This window comes from Sinohyriopsis cumingii, chromosome 1 (genome assembly GCF_028554795.1).
Source record: "Sinohyriopsis cumingii isolate HCF-2022 chromosome 1, ASM2855479v2, whole genome shotgun sequence".
NCBI classification, from domain to species: domain Eukaryota; kingdom Metazoa; phylum Mollusca; class Bivalvia; order Unionida; family Unionidae; genus Sinohyriopsis; species Sinohyriopsis cumingii.
The window spans coordinates 134,397,307-134,418,794 of NC_142961.1; the positions used below are offsets into that span (position 1 = coordinate 134,397,307).

Here is a 21,488-nt window from a genome sequence, read left to right on the forward strand (position 1 = left end):
AGATAATGACAGAACTAAGAGCACATTGTAACCAAGTTGTCCCTTTCATGAGCTGAGCTGACCTTCTGACAGCCAGTTCCTGCTAAATCTGTCACAATTAGACAGGGCTGCCAGTATAAAGAGCAGCAAATCTTTGCACCCAATCAAATATACAGCAATATGCTAATGAACTGTGTACATAGATCCCCACCACACCAATCCATGGTGAAGAAACAATAATAAAATCTATCTCTGACACTTGTGAAAAACCTGTAGAATTCCTTGACAGTAAAGAAAAAACAAACAAGTCTAATTGTTCCGTATCACAGGACACCTAAGTAAAAGCATAAAAACTGGAGAAACAAGAGGCTCATGCAAATCTATGATTGCCCACATGGCTGACAATAAAATGAAGTTGGTCAAGAAATCTGGATTAGGCCCCCTCCACCTCAATAACGTGTTTCTGGTCATCCGAGTGTCCCAGTTTTTTTAATTCCTGACCATAGCACCTTTTCTTTCCACCCGAGTAAAATTTTTTTTAATGAAAAGTAATTCCAAAAAATGATTTGTTCATCTGAGCTGGTTTTGCTCAGTACTTTAAGTGCCTATTACATTATATATACTAATTATTAAAATATACATAATTTTTAAGAAACCTACTATATATATATATATATATATATATGGGGACAACATAAATGAATTTTTAAAGTACATTTTTTTGTGTGTATTTGTATGTTCTGGGATACCTCAGATTTTTTTTGGAGTCATAAGTTGTGAAGAACCTTTCAAATCGCTTGAAAATTACATACATGGTTCTCATGCTTTCTAAAGATAAATTTCCAGGTCATTTCCAGGATGAAATTATATTTTTCAAGGTTCACATGTGATAATTGCTGAATGGAACTAAAGAACATTTTAAATTGTAAAACATGCATTTTCTAAATCTAAAGATGTTTCTCTTTAAAGACTCTCCAAAACATCTAAGTCGCAAAAGATGATCATGTACAAAACCACAAAATGTATCACATGAAACAAGTTTGATTAAATTCCATTAAATTGGCATGTAAAGTCATTTCAACGTACAGAATACAAATTTTAACATTATTTTGCTGACCTGCATTATGTTGCCAAGTAGGAACAACATAATGAACATAAATTAGTTTTGTTTCCTTTCAAACTTTTAAATATAAAGAATTTATATATATATATATATATATATATATATATATATATATATATATATATATATATATATATATATATATATATATATATAAATGCATCTTATAGAAAGTAAACACTTCTTATTACAGTATAAAAAACAATAAACACAAATAATTAAAATCTTGTCTTGTAAAGAAAAGAGTTTAACCCCAAATTTATCTGCGCCAATAAAATCCCAAACAAGATTTTTCAAACAACCAATCTTCTTAAGATGATCTGGTTAAAAATCCATCATTTAAAAAACATTTGAAATGGGTCAATTTAAATTTTGACAAAAGACCTTCAAAATTATATACTGTTGCATAAACAAGGACTGAATTTTCTGTAAAATCAACTTGTCTTCTTGTAATTCGTTAAACCAGTCCCCAAACCTGTATTGATACAGGGGCTCAAATAATTTTTTAATATATAATACAATGGATGACAATATCTAATTTCAGCTCTGCGACTCAGTCAAGAATTTGGACTACAACTTTGGCTTCAAACGAATAGCAGTCCATTTTCTAATCCGGGTTTCCTCCGAATATTCCCTCCCCATTTTTCATATTTGGACATTTAGGTTGGGGTGTGAGGTCATTGCAATTGCATATTGAAAATTTGGAATTTGCTGCCACCATGCGTAGCGACATATGGTAGTTGCTTACCAGTGGGCTTAGCAAATTTAAACTTGTACTGACTCATACCTGCATGAAATCGATAGGAAAATGGCAAGTATTATGTTACATCTTTGACCTGCTGACAGACTAGGTGAAACTATGGCATAGATGAAACCTGACCCTGTACTCGCCATCTGCATTACTAGTCACATGACTTCACAAATCTCAAAGACAACATCAGAAGTTTAATAGTCACATGATATCAATAACAAACTCCTTTTTAATGTTGTTGTACAGAAATTCAATTATATTAAATGAAAGTCATACACTTTTTGTAAAATCCAGCAATCTGGTCAGTCTGATTTATCAATCAGAGAGCACATGTCAACATGGTAGTCATGTGATACAACAAAACTCTTGAAATTGTTCTTGGAATATATAAATATGGAGAGTTTTGTGTAATTTCATTTATGTATTTTTATTACAACCAGCATACGACTTTAATTCAATATTTTTTTCTCTACATTCGAAAATGTGGGTTGTTAGATATGTGTACTCATGCGACTTAAACAGTATAAATCGCGAGTACCAGGTAATATTTCATCGATGCCATAGTTTTATCTTGTCTTTCAGCAGATTAAAGACATAACGATTTTAATACTCTCAATTTCTGAGAAAATGAGTAATTTTCATATCGATTTCATGCATGTATCACTCGATCTAACAACGTTTAAGTTTGCGCTTTGCCACGACCATGTTATCCTCTTGTGATGCTAGACTGGTTTTTATACTTTCTATGTAATGAAAGATATGGTATCAAGCCGAGTTTGAAAATAAATGTCTACTAGATGAATGTAATCCATTGAGCATTTGGATTGACTCAGCATGTATGTTTATTGCAAGCACCCAAATGATCCATACTGCACCCTCTGAATATTCTGGTTAGAACTTGATAAATTTAACTCATGATCAGTTTAGTTACGACTCAATTAAGTGATTGTTTTGAGTGTCAAGTGGTGGCAGAAAATTTCCGGATTTTTCCAGACTTTCATCAATATTTGCAAAATTCAAGGACTTTTCACGGTCAGAAAAAATTATCATTTCTCCTGACTTTTTCACGATTTTCCAGTAGCATGGGAACAATGTACACATTATAATATAAACACAAACTTAAATTTTATTTTAAAAAATTTTTAAATTGTACTTGACATTCACTGCAGTATCACCTCAAGAACCCAATCCTTTTCCTGCACAAGGAAGATCCATCTGTTCAATGCATGTTAGCCTAATTGTTAAAGCTACATTAAAAATCTAAATCACACACACACGCATATATATGGTAACAGGAATAAAGGAACTTTTGCCTATGTCCCCATATTAGGTGAGACCTCTTAAACAATACTGCTTTCATTCTTCCTGCAAGTCGGCTGCATAGTGTAATGCAAGAAATGGCACTTAATTATGTGTAGGAAGATAGGCTCCTAATACAGAAGCAAAGAACAATAACTATGAATACTGAAATTTAATTGCAACCTTTACAATACTTCAACCGTACCTCAGTATGTCACCTAAAAGTGGATTTATGTTTTGTCTAGAGCAACACCCATATTTTCAAGACATTTAATATGGGGCAGAAATGCATGATTGCAAATACAACTTCTAAGTAGTTGACAATAGAGAGTCAGTAATTCATGGAGCTTGATGAAATGTTAATGAAGAATTTTCTTTTAATGTTGCAATGATAGGTTTCCAAGCATGTCTCATACTATCATCAATACAGAACGAGAAAATGTATCATATCCGCATTCTGATGCACACAATACAGGTCTGAAGTAGGGCTGAAAAACAACACAGACTTGTGAAAGTCATTAGTTTTTTTTAATAGACTGTTCTTGACAATGGATCTCAATCATCATATGAAACTTTCCTGGGGTTGACCTTTCAACCAGGATATTTTTCTCATTCATCACAAAGCAGCCGAGTGCTAGGCATGATTTTATATCCTGCTGTTCACAAGGTAAACAAAATAATATCCTAATACCAATTTCCTATTCGAATATTTGCAAAATGGTATTTTGATTCAATATTCGGCTGTTTATTTCAGCTAATCTCAACATACCTGTATTAAAAATACTCCAATCAGAACATTTGTTGGGTTTTAGGGTTTATTCCAAGTAGAGGGGGGGAGAGCATAAACTATTGATTGTTTGTGATATTGTAAATAAACAGTCAAATACTTCAATAATATCCAGCAGCAGCAAATGTAAATAGGTTTCTAAAAAATTTTGATAGTTGAAGTTTTTTCATTCAAGCAGCAGGATGAATAAAATGGCTGGATATGTCTCATGTTCTTCACAATTATGTATGATACGGTAAAGTGGGTGGTATTATAGAAAGGTAGACAGATGTAGCTCTACAATGATATCAAATAATTTGGAAGTTCTAGTTGCACTACAAAATACAGAGGGGAAAACCTAATTTTTTGGATCCAATTTTTTTCCATCTGAAAATCGCCCGTGGTTGGAATCCAATTTTGTGTCTGGATTTTAGACCTCTTGGTCTCAGATCTAAGGCAGACCGGTCTCAACTACACACAGATAGATGCACCTCTGAAAAAAGTTGGATAAGATGGACATTTGGAATAAAGAGTGGTCTCGATATGAAAATGATGGGTCTATTAAGCAAAAGAAAAGATAAAAAAGAACTCTAACTTTTACCCTTATGTTCATGCGTGAGCAAAACAGCCAATGAAAAACAATGTTTCTAACACACCTAGGCATTAGGTTAATGGGAAATCTCTTAGAGGTCGATGTATTTGGATGTATTCAGAAATAGCCCCCAGAATGTGTTTCCTACTCGCATTTCAGGCAAAAAACGACAAAATCCTCTAGGGGGTAATGAGTTAACAGGTTAGTGTTAGGACTGGTCAGCCTGGTGTCAAGATAATGTAATTGGGTGGGACATGATGCCACATCTGCAACATGATGTCCCAGTGATAGACATGCTATAAACTGCCACAATGCAGACATCATAGTGATACACCTGAAAGCTTGTTACAGTTAAGTTAAAAAAGCAAATCAGTCATACACTTTATACTTGGCTACCTTTTTAAAAAAAATGTATCCCCCAAACCTCTGCCTAATGTGGTAACTCACCCTCCAATTTTAAATCTAATGGAAGGCCCTGTTTGTGCACAATTACTTTGTAAACACAAGATGATAAACACTACTCATGTGTGATTATGTTTCAAGACATCAAAAATGCATTTAGAGAAATCCATGTGTCTAATCATTTTACTTCAAAACACACACATAAGAAAATCTTGCAAGTTATCACATTAACAATAATCTCTAAGTCATCTTGAAATGGGCGATATGTATCGAACAAATCACCAACAAAAGCCAACTTTTTAGAGTCAAAACTCTGCAAATTTTATTTGTAGTTGCGCTTACCAACATAATGATTTGGGATAACCTACTCAACCACTAACCCCTGCTAGGTGAATCCTGTATACTCATACATAGCGCATTTAAAATGTAACTGATAACAAGTTAAAATATAGATATTTGTTCCCTATGCACTGTATGTTAACGCCTGTTTCAAAACTTAGCATGGTATCTATTATCACATTTGCACAAGAAAATAAGAGGCTGACCTGGACAAAAAGATGTGACAGACTTTGTGTGAAAGAATGGGTCAACAGATGAAGGAAACTGAACGCATTTACATGTATGAAGTAGAAGCATGTCCTACATATAATCACTATATAAAGGTGTTTAGTACATGTACTGAGGCAATTAGATCCCAGAGTAGACAATATAAGGTATTAAAAACTTCGATATAATCCTCTTAATTTTTTATTTGCCCTATGGGCAAGAATATATACCTTGAAAAATTAAGCTTGCCCAAGCTGAATTTGTGCTTGTGCCACATTTCAGACAAGCGGATTTGTCTGGCCCAGTTCACATATATAACATGCATCAAACTGCATATATGTCAACCCTGATCAGTCAATACATGTAACAAATGGTGTAGATCCATACTATTTGTTCAACGTATGATTGGACTCTGATGTAGTGGCAGGGATCTACGCTGTTGCAGATGGGCATGTTTTACATGACAACATGCAGTAAAATGTACTTATTAACCCCTCAATTTGTCAGCATAAAGCCATCTGATGGAACAAATATTATCAAACAATCAAAGTGTGAACTCTTTTGTGTAACTGACTGAGAGGGAGACACTGTGAAAGTATGCAGTTTTAGATGAGAGCTACAAATTTACTATTGTCATGAATACCTCCACCCCACCCCTTCTCTCTCTCCAGTAATCTCTCTTCTTGATTTTTGTTATAAACTTTAAAGTTTTAAACCTTGTGTAACTACCTGTAAATAAATTTTTGATTTAATAAATCATACAGACTATAGCCTTAAAGTAAATCTATGTTTTCATTATTATAATATACAAGTGGCTGAGTTAACTCCCATAAAGCCTAATTTGTCAGTCATAGTCATAACCCCCTCTATTACACATACACACACACACAAAAACATACCTTCTACATCTGAAGTAAAATAATGTCTCATAGTGGCTAAGACCAACTGGTAAGTTCCATAATTTTTTTCTTCATCATTTTGTATTTTTGTAAGTGACAGACTAAAAGCAACTAACATTTTCTCATGCTCAAACAACACACCATACAGCATATCATGGTTTTTTACCTAATGTTTTTTGGCCAACACATTTGCTTCCAAATACTATCTGATCCACCCAATTCCTACAATGATTTTGTCAATTAAGACATGTGTATCTATTTAAGTGGTTTATGATCAAATAAATAAAAAAAAGAAAAAACAAAGAGTGTTTAGCACAACCTGGTTTGTCACCTGCATACATGCAATAAGCAATCTCCCACTCCTCAGTATCCAACTCCCCCACTCCCCAGTATCCGTCCCCTCACTCTTCTGTATCCAACTCCCTCACTCAACAACTCCCCAGTATCAAATTCCCCTACTCCCCAGTATCCAACTTCCCCACTCCTCAGTATCAAACTCCCCTACTCCCAGCATCCAACCTCTCACTACCAAGTATCAAACTCCCCTACTCCCCAGTATCCAACCCCTCACAATTCCACATTATCCAACTCCCCATCTCACCAGTATCCAACCCCTCACTCATCAGTATCCAAGTTGCAGAACTGTAAATGGAAAATGTGACAATCAAGGTGTTGCCAGGGAATGAATGATATCTTATTGATCATCAGGCTAGTGGGATTCACCATTCTGAATTGCCTGTTTAAAGTGACCACCCAATACTCCACTGTGTGGATTTGGTGAATTCAATGTTTCCCACAAGAAATACAGCCTGACCTCACACCATCGTGACAGTCCAGGCAGATCATGAACAGATACAAATGCCACAAGATTCTGTTATCTTGTGACAAGAAATGATGTGCAGAAATGTAGACTGTTAGAAAATGCCTGATACTGGGCTCATTTTTTTTACTTCTCAAAGTTACAATTTGTGTGTTAATTGCTATATGTCTGAGAAAAGTTCTACTTACTGATATCATGCAGGTATGGTTCAATTAATTTGGCAAACCTGTATAAAGCAAGTACCCCTTGCTTCCAGCAAATGGTTTTGATGAATTTAATGGTTTTGGTATGGAATACAGTTTGACCTCATGCCGCAACATAAGTCCAAAAATCCAAATATTTTGTGGGAATGGTCTGGGAAAATGGGGGGGGGGGGGGGGGGAGGGGGGCTATGACACTATAAGCCTGTAGAAAGAAAAGAAAAATTACAAATAACAACTGGGATGGGCAGAAAACCTTCAATTATAAATAGGCTCTTCAAAGTGATTTCAAAGGTTTGACAGTCACCTATTCAATCATGTTTTTTTAGTATGGGGAAATCATTCCTCAGCTTACATTCCAATCTGATTTCTTTCCATAGGCTTAAAACAAAGTACTTGGCATCCAGAAAATTCATCTGCTACACTGTATTGAAAATTATTACAAGTTCTGAAAGTATGTTGTCATGAAAACCAGAAGGTCCACATAGATCTTTCCATTACATTTTTCATGGGCTGTGCCATGCTTGTATCAAGTGACAATCCTCCATTATAGTACTTTTTGCACGGTGATAAGTACTGTGTAATCAATATTTATACTCATTTAATGTAACTGTCAATCAGCTTCACAAGTATTTAGGGAAATGACACACAAATGTGACAAAAAGATTCGGTGTGTGTGTGCGATTTGGATTTTTAACGTAGCTTTAACAATTTTTCAGTCATATCGCTATGATGTGTGCAGCGTGACAATTTATAGTGATGTCTAGCACTGGGGCATCATGCCGCAGACATGTAGCATGATGTCCCACCCAGTCACGTTATCCTGACACCAGGCCAACCAGTCCTAACGCTAACCTCTTAATGCCAAGCACCAAGCGAGGCAGCTGTTAGTACCATTTTTGTAAGTCTTTGGTATGATGTGGCTGGGGATTGAATCCACAACCTCCCACATCCGAGGCGGATGCTCTAACCACTGGGCCAACAGAGCGGTCACCAAAAATATCTGGTGAATAGAGTAAAACTTCATTTTTGTTTCAATTTAAACGTTTTACATTCAATTTTGAATAATTATTTATTTTTTTAAATCTGGGATACAATTCATGGAATCGTTAATATTTTCCTCAGTTTTCTATTTTGTAGCTTAAAATTTTGAATTATTTAACAAATTTTATCAAACTGTTTAAAAGTAAATATTTGTTTAAATTTATGGGCCCCAAATAATTACGCAAGCTAAAAATGGTTATACTTTTTGTGTCTTCACTTTTGTTAATGTATTTCTTCATTTACCACTTCTCATATTTAATATATGTGCATAATTAAATTACATATACCGATAAATAAACAAACAAATAAATAAATAAATAGTTATTAATTTCAACAAATAACTGCAAAAATAACAAAAATTTGATTCACTACATCAGTGAATGTCAAATTAGAAAATTTTCAGACATAAAAAGTATCGATAATTGTGCTTATCAGGAACATCAGTTAAACCTGTATGATCCTTTCCTATGAAGTTATACAGGTAATTATTTACTTATTAACTTATCACAAACAATATGAAAGAAAGATGATATTTCTTCACACCAACTTATATTATAAAATCATAAAAAATATGTAGACATTTCAAAATAGTCTATTATAGACAGTGTTCTTTAAATTTTCCAGAAAAGGGGAAACATAATCATAAAACCTGTACATAATATGGACCTTAAGTCTGTGTGCATAAGTGAAATGGAAAAATGCAGGCATTTGTTAATGAATATCCAGTTTTTGTCTTCATTATGTCTGGCATAAAGAATCTGCACTTGTAATAAGTACTTTCATTGGGGACTTGTGAAGAGACACAAAGGGGACAAAGGGGAAGTAATGATGTAAGAATTGTCCACTATAGAGGTCTATGCAAGTCAATCATGGTACTGACTGATTTACAAATTATTAGAATGAGTTGTGCAATCCATTTACTGTATACACGTGCTTTAAAAGTCGATGCCATCACATACTGTGCCAGCTGATCAGGGCGTATGTAGTTGATTACTCCAAACAAACTGTTCAGACCCAGATCTGCTGGTGGATTCTGGGATTGCAGATCTAGGTCTGTGCAGTTTGCAGCTGGACTCGCAACTCTAGTGTGTATCACGTTAACATTGAGAGTATCAAGTTAACATTGAGAAGTTATCTTTCACTTCACATCCTCAAAGATAGATGACAAACAAGTTAACGAAACCTGTGTAGTTCAAAGTTATTTATTTAGACTTCGGTCGGTGGGCCTTTAAATGAGGACAAGGAAATCAATAAAATTGACCAGAGTCTGTTAATCCACGTAAGGACAAAAAGGTAAACAATGAAATCATTTTTTAATAAAAAAAAATCAGCTCCGCTGCGTAGATTCAACGAAACAAAAGAAAATCACGTAGGTTCCAATGGTATGATGAGCAAAGATCCTCAATATTAAATTCCACAACCGAAATGTACACTATATTTAGCCATTTTCTATAGCTGGGTCTAATTTTCCAACCAGTAAACATTTGCCTACAAAACAGTAATTCTATTTATATCTGACAGTGCAGCAGACACAAGTTACCAGCTCCAAAACTAGATTTAAATAATGTACAAATAATTATCTCTCGTACTACCGAGATAGCAACACACCTAACATATCATTACGTTTGCCATTATCCATCTCTGCAATGAACAAGAAACTGAGAATACAAAACAAGCTAATGTTTAACTTGTCTATTAACTGGCACACTTACTTTTTCCCTTTTTTCTCCGTAGCCTCATATTTTTCTATTACTCCTATGTGATGATTAATCCCAAACCCTTTTTAAGTTTTAAAGGCAGATGTTCCTTTCTACTTCAAGAACGTCACAAGAGGAACCTAACACTAGTCTCTACTGTACGGTTGGCTGATTTTCACCCACTGTGCCTATGTTGTACATTTCACATTGTATACAGTTCAATACACATCCCCTGTCCGACGAAGATAAACTACATAGGAATTTTTTTCTCTAACTCAATGGTTGGATATGCCAGAGTCACGTGACTGCTCTGAAAATTGGAAAGGAACCTGATACATCCCGATATCAACATCGTAGTCTGTGCAAGATGAATATTGTAACAAAGTTTTAAAGTTCCAGCCTTGTAGGTTATCCAGAATAATGTAATGTAATTAAAGAGTTTCAAATGACCCCAAGAAGCAGTGAGATAATTTCAACCAGAATACATTTGTTACTCATTTTATTTTTCTGCCTCTCTACCAACCAATAAAACAAAGAAAAGAAAGAAATTTTCAATTCATAATTAATTAAATGTAAACACTTAAGAGAAAAATAAAAACCGTTCAAATGATGGTTTAAAAAAAAAATCAATTTATGCATAGACATCCCAAACAAGACTATCACTAACACCACCACCACCATCAACACAATAATTTACATACTATCAAGTATTAGGTATACATAAGGAAGCATCATACAACTATAGGTAAATGTAAAATATATGAACACATGAATTACATAAAAAAATTCGAAAGATAACACCCACCAAATAAATGTAAACATAAAGTGCAAGATGAAATATAAAATATAAAAATATTACAAGTCTGTAAATTGTATATAGAATAAAAGATAAAGGTAACACATGTAAAATGCTTCTGTCTGACAAGGAGGAAGTTGTCACACTTGACAGGAATGTGTTCTACTGTCAGTGGACATTGGTATGGTTTGCATTTTGTTCTGACTGGCACAATACCAAATCAGTGCCCAAGACAAACTTTTGGACCTATGGGTATTTCACTAAAAAATCAAAATTAATTGAGTATAATTTGATTTTACAAAAAATAATTGTGTAATTTTCAGTTTTAATTCTTCAAGCAAACACCAAAACGATTAATTCAACATTATCTTTTCATGTCACATTTACTGCCTTGTTTTTGATGGATCGCAGTTTTATTACTTTGAAGTCAATGACCCTGCAAATCATGTTTTTTATGAGATCTCATATCCACTAGGTTTTTCGGATATTTTAATAGAGTATGTTTTTCTAGGATATTTTAATAGAGTATGTTTTTTTTAAGGATACTTTAATAGAGTATGTTTTTTAAGGATATTTTAATAATGTTTTTTTTGGATATTTTAATAGAGTATGTGTTTTTAAGGATATTTTAATAGAGTATGTTTTTTAGGATATCTTAATAGAGTATGTTTTTTAGGATATTTTAATAGAGTATGTTTTTTAGGATATTTTAATAGAGTATGTTTTTTTAGGATATTTTAATAGAGTATGTCTTTTTAGGATATTTTAATAAGAGTATGTTTCAACATATGTATCAGTTGTATCTTAGACAATGCATCATACTACTGATGTTGAAAATGAACTGTCACTTGATTGGTAAAAGGCTGATTTTTTTGTTGAATTTTTCAAAAGTAATTCAGGAATGGAAGATTTTCTGTCATAGTCCTGACATTTTGAGTGTCTGATATTATCTGAATGCTCAATTCAATGCAATTAATGAGCAAACAAGCACCTTGCCACTTTTGATAATAAAAGTTAGACTGTTTTACCATGATTATTTAAAAATTAAAATGTGCTTTTTTTATAGATTATTTCATCTATAATGTAAGTGGCACCAGACAATAAAATCAGACTGGAAATTTAAAACTGTTGACACTATTACGCACAGAAACATTTATGTTTTGACTGACAATAAACTGGATATATATATCTGGTATGCATACTGGAAGAATTTTTTTAGTTATTCTACCGCTGCAATTGAGTGATATATGTGTATAAGCTTCTTATCCAGGGCACTGCAAGTGTTACGAACATGTCAATACAATATTTAAACTTAGTATGGAATCTTCCATTTGGAAATGTGTAACTAGATGGCAGACTTACATATTTGTCATTCAGAACTAGTTTGGCTACTTCTGCCTAAGGCAAACATACATCTCAGATGTATGCTGATGCAGTAATTTAATGAAAATCATATTTGTCGTTCACCAGAAATTTCTTTGGAACCCCCACCCCCAATCAATTTAGACCACTTTGGCTATCTCTATGATTGGATTGACCAAGAAGGCATGAATAAAACAAATCCTCCAAAAACCAACATATCATTGGTAACTTTGTCAATTCATAAATAACAACTCATCAGAATGGCAGGTATCAACATACATTTAAGGTATGATTCATGGGATTCACCTCAAAGTTGTCAACGAGTTATTTGTGACTGAAATGAAAAGATTACCAAAGCTCTATGAAGACTCCCTGCTCTCAAGACCTCAAGCTGCTGCTTCCAGACTCAGTTTTCAAAATATTGTCAACAATTTTGAAAAAATAAGGCCCTGGACTTAACATCTGCCAACTCCTACTGAAAAACACATTCGTTAAATTTGATATGACCACTGAATATAAATGGTTCCAAAAACTCTTTGATGCTTGGCGAAATTCAAAACGAGTACTATTTTAAACGAGAGGCGTAAGTGGACGTGACATTACTGACATAACAGCTTAACATTTTAATCAGCAGGCTTATGTAGTATTGTAGGATTGCAACATAATGTATGTAAACTATATCTCAAACTTTGCATCAAGTCGATTATACCTATTTCAGGTTTGAACAAAATCATTTCCAAATATCAAAGCAAAGTCAATATGTATAATTAGTCTCTTGTTCACAATCAATAAACCATGTCCAACCTAAGACAGTATACAAGGACCAAATCATCAATATATGTTAGAGGTCCACTGGGGCCTGACATCTTACAAACGTCTTTCCAACAGCTAAATGCAAGAACAGCTGACCAACAGAATTATTCTGACTTTGATGGGAGTGTTAAAATTTTGTCATTTAGATAAAGTTAATCCTGTCTGGCTTTGCTAAACAAGGTGGGGTGTATTCCCAGACAAAATTCAAGGTTTTATGTAATCTCACCTCACAAATTTAGTCAAAGTTTCTGTGGGAAGCCAGAATTTAGCTCTGGGAAATAATTAGCATTTCTTGTTAAATCGTCCAAGGGATGGGGTCTGGAAGAATCTAAGAGACCAGGAACCAGAGAGAGAGATTCATTTGCACAGAATGAACAAGTCTTGAGAAGGCACAAAGGTATTGTTTCAATCATATATAATATGCTCATTGATGTAAGTTTGTAATTATTTGTTGAATTTATTCATTTTAAACACATACTTCAATTTTTCTTCAGTTCAGAAGTTAATCATGCATTCATTGTCATTAATGTTATACAATTCATGTATTGTAAGAATGTCGCAAAATATTTCATTGATATGAATGTGTTCAGATTTAGTGGTTTGTATGTAACTGAAATCATGTATTGTAGGAGATTCAGGCACTACTCTAATACGAACTGTGAGAATTAATTTATCTGTCTTAAATGATATGTACTATGAATGATAAGAATTGACTTTTCACATGTCTATGAGAGTTAGCAAGTAACATAGGTAAGACATGACATTAAGTCCATTACTTCATTTGTGTAATTAAGTTGTGAATTCACTTAATCGAGGAAAATGGGCATGTGTCGACCGACACTGTTCAGCTAGTAATTTATGTTAAATTTGATAAAATACTATTCAGCTATCGAGTTGTTAAAAGGAACTTTAGGTCGTTAGCATATGATGGCTTAGCAGCATCATTTATAAAAATTTGAAAGAACTCCTACCAGGATGCTCTCTGAGAAAAGCTGTTTTGAGGAAGAAATCATTTAAAAGTATTTGCAGTTTTACTGACAGTGGCCATGTTTTATGATAAATCTGCATCATCTGTACAACCTGAAGCAACTCTAGGCCATGATGCACCATGCCAAGTTCGGTTGAAAACGGTCTGGCAATTTTCAGGGAAAAAGTTGAAAAAGACAACTGCTAATACATGGTATATGAAGTTCGATACCATAACCTCACTTGACCTTACCACCTGGTGAGACATAAAATGGGTACAATGGCCTACCGTCACGAATTCCCATGATTATTTTTGTGCAGTATATTCTAAACTCACTCACCTCTTTTACTCTGCCTCATTCCCAGACAATGACCTAACTGCAAAGAACACTGAACCTTATTTAACCATCATACATAATGCATTGGCAGATCCGGACCTATGTTGTTTGTTCTACTGATTAGGCCTGACAAACTGGAAAGACACCAGTCTATCAGTGCTTCATGTGAGAAAAGATCTCAGTATATGCAGTTTTGGTCCAACTAACATGCCAGTATATATCGTTTGAAATTTTTCATCGTTCTATTTGTGATAATCAAAACAGCCAATGGCTTCTAATGTCCCCAGATGATTACAATGTCTGTAAATGACTACTAAATTTGATGAAATAATCAATGCTGGCTACAGCTTTTTAGTATATATATATATATATATATATATATATATATATATATATATATATATATATATATATATATATATATCAATCATATGACTGATGTTATGATTACCAAATTCTTTCTGATTAATCCAGGTAACAGTTGTTAAGGTTTTGAGTTTTGTCAGAAAAGATTTGAAAATGTTCTTGTAACTGATTTTTGTTTCTTTCATCCACTTAATCTTCTCACATGGAACCAAGTGACATGGAGGCACAGATGATACCAGTCATGCAGATGTTACCACATGAACAGCATCAAGGAAACGACCAAGTTTTCTGAATTTCCAACCAGTGATTTGGCAAATGTGCTAATGTACATGGAGACAAACATGGAACATCAAAATAACCTTGACTCTTTTGTGAGGTGGTAGAATACAAAATCATATGTCCACAATGTATTTCTGTAAATTTTCTTCCCCTTCTGTGACACGTTATCATCTTAACTCATCAAAACTCAATATGCATTAAAAACTAAAGTCTGTTTGTTTCACCAGATTATTTGCAAATTATAAAATCAGAAAAAATATACGATTCTGTTTATTAAAATCTCCCACTAACAAATCATATGGTTGCAGGCTGTAGATCACCTTACATGTACTGTTAAAAATGTATTCAGAAATGCTTGTAAGAGTTTTTGTATTTAAAATCATGTGCTGTAGTCACTCAATCATCATGCATGATGACCACTGTGCTTAGTATACACATCCTTCATGTAAATATAACTGAAAATTCTACTAGTGTCTTTGCCAAAGTAGACTGTAAACTGACAACTATTACCCGACTCAATGAAAGTTAGATAATTCTTTATGCCTGGATACCTAACAAGCATAGGATAGTTACCTCCCCTATCAAGGCCCATATCTTACCTACTCAGAACTAGTACTTAACATTAACTAAACTCAATTGCATTCACCATTTTTGAGATCTAATATGTGTTCATATAAAGAACTGAGCTTGCTTGCTTTAATTTTCATTGCATTTGTCATGTCTTCAAAAATACTATACATGGAAAATATACAGAGTTAATAAACATGAGAAACCAATGGACTCAGTATCACAAACACAACATGCATAACTTGAGTTTACCATTTCACAAAGCAGGCTCACATGTATGTAGTAGCGTAAACTAAGTAAACTAACTCCAAAATTTTATATACTGTTAATTTTATCATTTTTTTGCATATCCTGATCATGGTCTATTCTAGGCTGCTCCTTTGCGCAAATGACCCTTAATTTTCATCTTGGACATAAAATTTACCTAGATGGCACTCACAGACGGAGAAAACAAACAAAATAACATAAAGAATAATAAATGTTATGGCATACATCAGACTGAATTGAGCGCTTACCAAGTTTATTGAACAGAATCCACTTATCGCCAAATAATCATAAACTAATCTATATAATTGGTTGACAGAAATGTCTTTTGATTAGTTTGATGCAAGGGGAGTGCATATTCCAGGTCATTGATAGAATATGTAAAGAAGATGGATTTTTTTTTTGTTTCTTTGTTTAAATGGCAAATTGAATAAATTACTGGCTACCAGTATATAATGGAAAAGAATTTGGAGCCAAGTGCCTTTCCCAAGGGCAAACCTGTGGGGCCAACAGGGCTGACCTAAGCAGGCACTGAACCCACAACCCTAGCTTTAAGAATCTGATGTTGTACCAACTGAGCTATTCTGGCTCCCTGTAAAGATGTGAAGATAAAATCTTCAGCTTGCATGTAGTATATGGGCAGGAAAAAACAAATACAGGGGAATAGTTACTTGAGCATGAGGAATTGAAATCCCAGTAAGGAATGTTCACAATTGAGGAGGCTGATGATGATCACAGGTGCTTAAGTCGTGGATTAAGTAAATTTTCACCTTTCCTGCATCATGCATCTTGAATCAGTCACTGTTGTTTCAGACTAAAGCATGGTTTGCTACGGTTTTGTTGTCAATGAAAGCAATCTTATCATGAATGGTGGACATGGTTATTTTAGCAGACAAGGAAATTACAGAAAACCATGCTGTGGTTAGACTCCATAATGGCTGATTCAAAACTGAATATTCATAGCAGATGGGTAGGGCCCATTGGGTCCCATTTTTCCCTTTTCTGGAATGACAACTGCCCAATACAAATTTGCTCTAAACATACTATTAATGGTGAGTAATACATGCATGCAGTCTCCTGCTCACAATCCAAGTACAAGATGATGTATATAAATTTCCCTAATTTTACTGAAACTGGATGAGAAATAAATACAGCATTCACGTGTATAAAGGAACTACATTCTATTGTAAACAAATCATGTACACTTGCATAAGAGGTGCTTTATGTTGTAGTTGTTTAAATTTGTTTCTGAATGAACTAAAACAGATGTTTCGTGGACTGCCACATACCAGCTGCTTTGGCACATTCCACATTGATATAATGTTTCTGATTTAGGCTAGCTACAGTATACAACAGACCTAAGAAAGGGTCCTTACAAATAACATACAAGTGACAAGTCAAATACTGTCTTCTTTAGCTGGTGATAAGAATGGCAAAAAAATATATACTTACAGTTTTACATCCTGAATTTCCTCAAAATGTACTTTAGTTCTGCAAATCTGAATTACATGAGCCATGTCATAGGTTCTCAATCTTCATTACACATTTCAAAATTGTACTGTAATTTCGATGATAAGTGCAATTACATCCTCGTTACTGCACTCAAAATGAAATAAGGATTAAATTCTATAGTGTCTTTTTGATAATTGCAGTTGAAAGAGTTCATATTTTTCCCACATTATGATTTCAAACATTCAATGACAGAAAGAGAAACACATTTGCAGATGTCAACAAGCTCCTCCCTAGCTTCTTCAATCCCATGTATTTCATGTGGAATTGTCACATATAAATCCAGTCCATGATCAGGAAATTTTGTAGAATCAATCAGAGTTATGTGCACAGTAATAATGTTGTTGTTGTGTAATGATGAATATGAGCTTGTGTATTTAGTTTGGAATGCGGCATACATTCGGTTACTTTGTTTTGTGTAGTTTATTTTGTTAATATAATTAAGCATTTGGTAGAATTAAAAAAATTAGCATATAATAAAAAGGTTACTGCATTTGTAAGGTAAAATATGAATTCATTTTGTCGGATGGATATACTGCAGCCCCAAGGTTGTGCAGTATTTCCATCTGAAAAACTCGTTCATATTTTCCCATACAAATGCAGTAACCTATAATTACTGAGCTAAGTCAAGAACGTGATCATAAAAGGATATACATGTATTCCAAGCTTGATGAAAATCAGATCAGAAATTCAACTTCCTGAGTATTAACTAGATCTGTCAATCTGATACTCAAATCTTTAGTCTGTGTAGATCTCAGTCATTGAACCTTTTGATCATTTTGAACAGACATCATCACTGGCATTCAACCAATCAAACACTACTGACCCATATAAGTATGTAATTGACTGTTTTGATCCATTCAGACCTTTTTGTTTGATAGCAAGGAAAAAATCCTTCTAGCATGCTATTTTTGTTTTGTTTTAGTACTAAATATTTATATCCAATAACATGCTGATATGCATTCCCAAGATTTTGCTACATTCAGTTTGAGAAATTCTTTTATGGCAAAATTAGGAATTATGAAGGATAAGACCTGAGTAAATCAAATATTTTTGTCCATCAGATATGGGCATCAAGCTTGCTGTAGCCTGTGTGTAAAAACTATAAATCCAAGATCTCGATATCAGCCAATCATTCAAGTTTGATCTAATTCAGATCAGAAATATGACCTCCAGGGTGGCAACAATTTTCGACAATCAGATGCAAAATTATCTCAATAACACTCATTATCAAACTTCCCTGAGACTGTGATCATATAAATAAAGAAACAAACAAACACATTCCAAGTTTTATTGAAACTAGATCACAAATAGGGACTCCAGAGTTTTATGGGACAGAAGATGCACAATGGATGATGCACAACAAATGGAGGGCAATGCCACACATTCACCTGTCCTTATGGCTAGGAAAGCTAAAAGGATTTGATGTTTTATGGCACAGTAACACATAATTTAGTGTCAAAACAATTAGAGTAAAGTGCCTTGCCCAAGGCATAACATGGCAACTGATTCAGACTGACTGCATACAACTGGAACCTGCACCCTAGCCACAGCAGCCCCATTTAGACCAATATAGTTTAAAACACAATACTGCAAACCAAAGAAATAAAATAAAAAAATATTTCTGCAAATTATGAAAAGTGAAAAGAAAAATCTGTCTGACAAGCTTAATTTTGAACAACTTTCTAATATTTTAAAAATGGAAATAAAAGACAAGATACAATTTCATAATAATTTGTTTTCTACACCAGAAGAGACAATTTAATCTAATTTTCTGACCATTGAAAACTGCTATTCGGAGGTATGTATACTCCAATATCAGTGCTACTGGACGACTTGCATCAGCTGTCTGTAGCGGGCAGACAGCATGCCAAGCTTGCAATGTGCAAGGCGAAAACAATTAACAATCAAATTAACTTGTACCTTATTAATGTTCTGATCACAATGGCACATTAAAAATGTAATGAAGAAAGCCTGAATGTTAATGCTGTTGACGTTGCACAAATGAGCCTCTAATGTTGTTCACTAAAGGTAAGTTAGGTTGATATATTGATTTATATCTTTACAACAATCAATACAGTATTGACAGGGAGCACAACACTTAAAGGTCGCAGTTTAATAATGACAAATGATCAAGATATGAAATGCTGAGGGTTATTATTTGATCTTTAATCACACTGATCACCTGGTAGCACTAAGATATGCCTGTCTCGTGCAAACACAACAGTAAGGTTGACAAAATTAACGTTTTCTAAGAGAGGCATAGTATGCAGAAATACCAAGGGAAATAACACCAGATGGACATCATCATTCTTTATGGAACAAAAGATATTATGGTTTCTAATTATGACTATTCCAATTCTCACATTTTCCAACTGTGCTTTAACTCTATTTTAAACATGACTGATCAGCTAAACTTTCACTGGCATTTATTTTGCGGGCTATCTGTCTAATTCTCTGTTTCCATTAGTGGTATTCGAAATACTAATTGGCTGAAAATTAGGCTAGTTAGTTGATACATTTTGTGGCAGTCTATTTTGCATACCAATTTTATATTCTTTATCCATTGAAAAAGCAAGACATCTATTGTTTTACCAATAAAATTTTGATCTTTTTAAAACAACTTTGGCTAATTATGTAAATTTTTATTTGGAACATAACAGTGTAGTAGGCTGGCATTAGTGATTTAAAAAATTCCCAAAGATGAACATACTTCTTATATGGCTATTAATTTCCTCCAAATTCCTATTCAGCAACTAAATTTTTTTAAAGGTATTTTATATCATCACGTTTTTTCATCATAGCTCACTAAAAGATTATTGCACACATCCTAAAGCAAATCTACATGAAACAGAAGTGAACATTTCAACTGCAGTGCAGTTCTGGTCCAGAATGTTATTGGCAAAGACAAGAGGAATGCCTTTTGAAATTGTGTTAATGACACAAGAGAATTTCTTTATACAAACCTACAGGATAACATCATTTAAAGATTAATGAAAGTAATTTAGTTATCCATTCCATAAAAAAGCTTCTGAGAAATTGCCAAAAGACCGTGGTTTAATAATACCTAAGAATAAAAGCAAATGAGAGTAAAATTAAAAACAGAAAATTCCAGACTGTATTGCCTTTCAGATAAACATAGTTATTGAAAATGTAACTATATCTCTCTTTAGGCCCATATGTACTCTTAGATACTGAACAGGATATACCTGCTTGTACCATGCTTACCCACAGGATCCCAAACCACCAATGACTAACAACACAAATCTGATTTTTCATGAAACTATCCCTATTTCAGCAATTTCAAATCAGCTCTACATATTGAATGAACATAAGGATAAGGATGACAGAAAACCTTACTTCATAAAAAATAAAGCAACATTTAATACCAAATACATTAGGGTTATCTTACTTTGCCAACTAGAATCTCAGAGGATAGTGGCCTTAACTCTACAAGGCCAACAGATAACAACATTGTATAAAACACTGTGATAATCATGATTTTTTTTGTACAGTCATTGTTCCTTACACTAAGATTGTACTGGTATCCACAATACAAATGTTTATGATGTTTGGATATTCTTCTTGTTTTACCCATGCACATTCTATTATTCCAACTGAATTATTTTAGACTGCCTGCTTTCCTTTTTGTAATTTTAGAACAAATGCTCTGAAGTACCTATATCTACATTGATAAAAAAACACAATAATTACAATAATGCCAACATTTACATGAAAATAATTTATTTCTTTTAAATATTTTGAATTATTTTTTAAAACATCCTTCCATACAATCATGCAAAGACTACTGCAGCCCCCGAGATGATTCTGCTGTAATTAATTTGGGCTGCCTGACCATATTTCATTGGTAGCCTCAGAATTTTTTTTATAAATACTACAATCTAATGTTAGAAAAATTTGCTTGCTGGCATTTTCTCTTATTCCATTAATATCTGTAACACATGTTACTGGATCAAACACTGATTTTACTTTTATCCTCACTGGAAGTGACCATCACCATACACAAGCTTGCTTTTCTAAGCTCATTTTGGGTATTATGTGTGTCTGTGATTTAGATTTTTTTTAATGTAGCTTTAACAATTTTTTAGT

General features: G+C 33.7%; 1 protein-coding gene across 3 annotated transcripts in view; it reads right to left on the reverse strand.

Annotated features, from left to right (window-relative positions):
- LOC149807893 (phosphatase and actin regulator 2-like) overlaps positions 1-21,488 on the reverse strand; it is a 175,204-nt gene that overhangs the window by 147,763 nt on the left and 5,953 nt on the right. Inside the window, exon 1 of one of the 3 annotated variants that reach the window (XM_089971707.1) lies at positions 10,134-10,475. The exons of the other annotated variants lie outside the window; for them this stretch is intronic. Coding sequence (XP_089827833.1) covers positions 10,134-10,161 — 28 coding nt within the window. The 5' untranslated portion in view covers positions 10,162-10,475. Of the gene's footprint in view, positions 1-10,133; positions 10,476-21,488 lie in introns of those variants that run through there. 3 annotated transcript variants of the gene reach the window in all.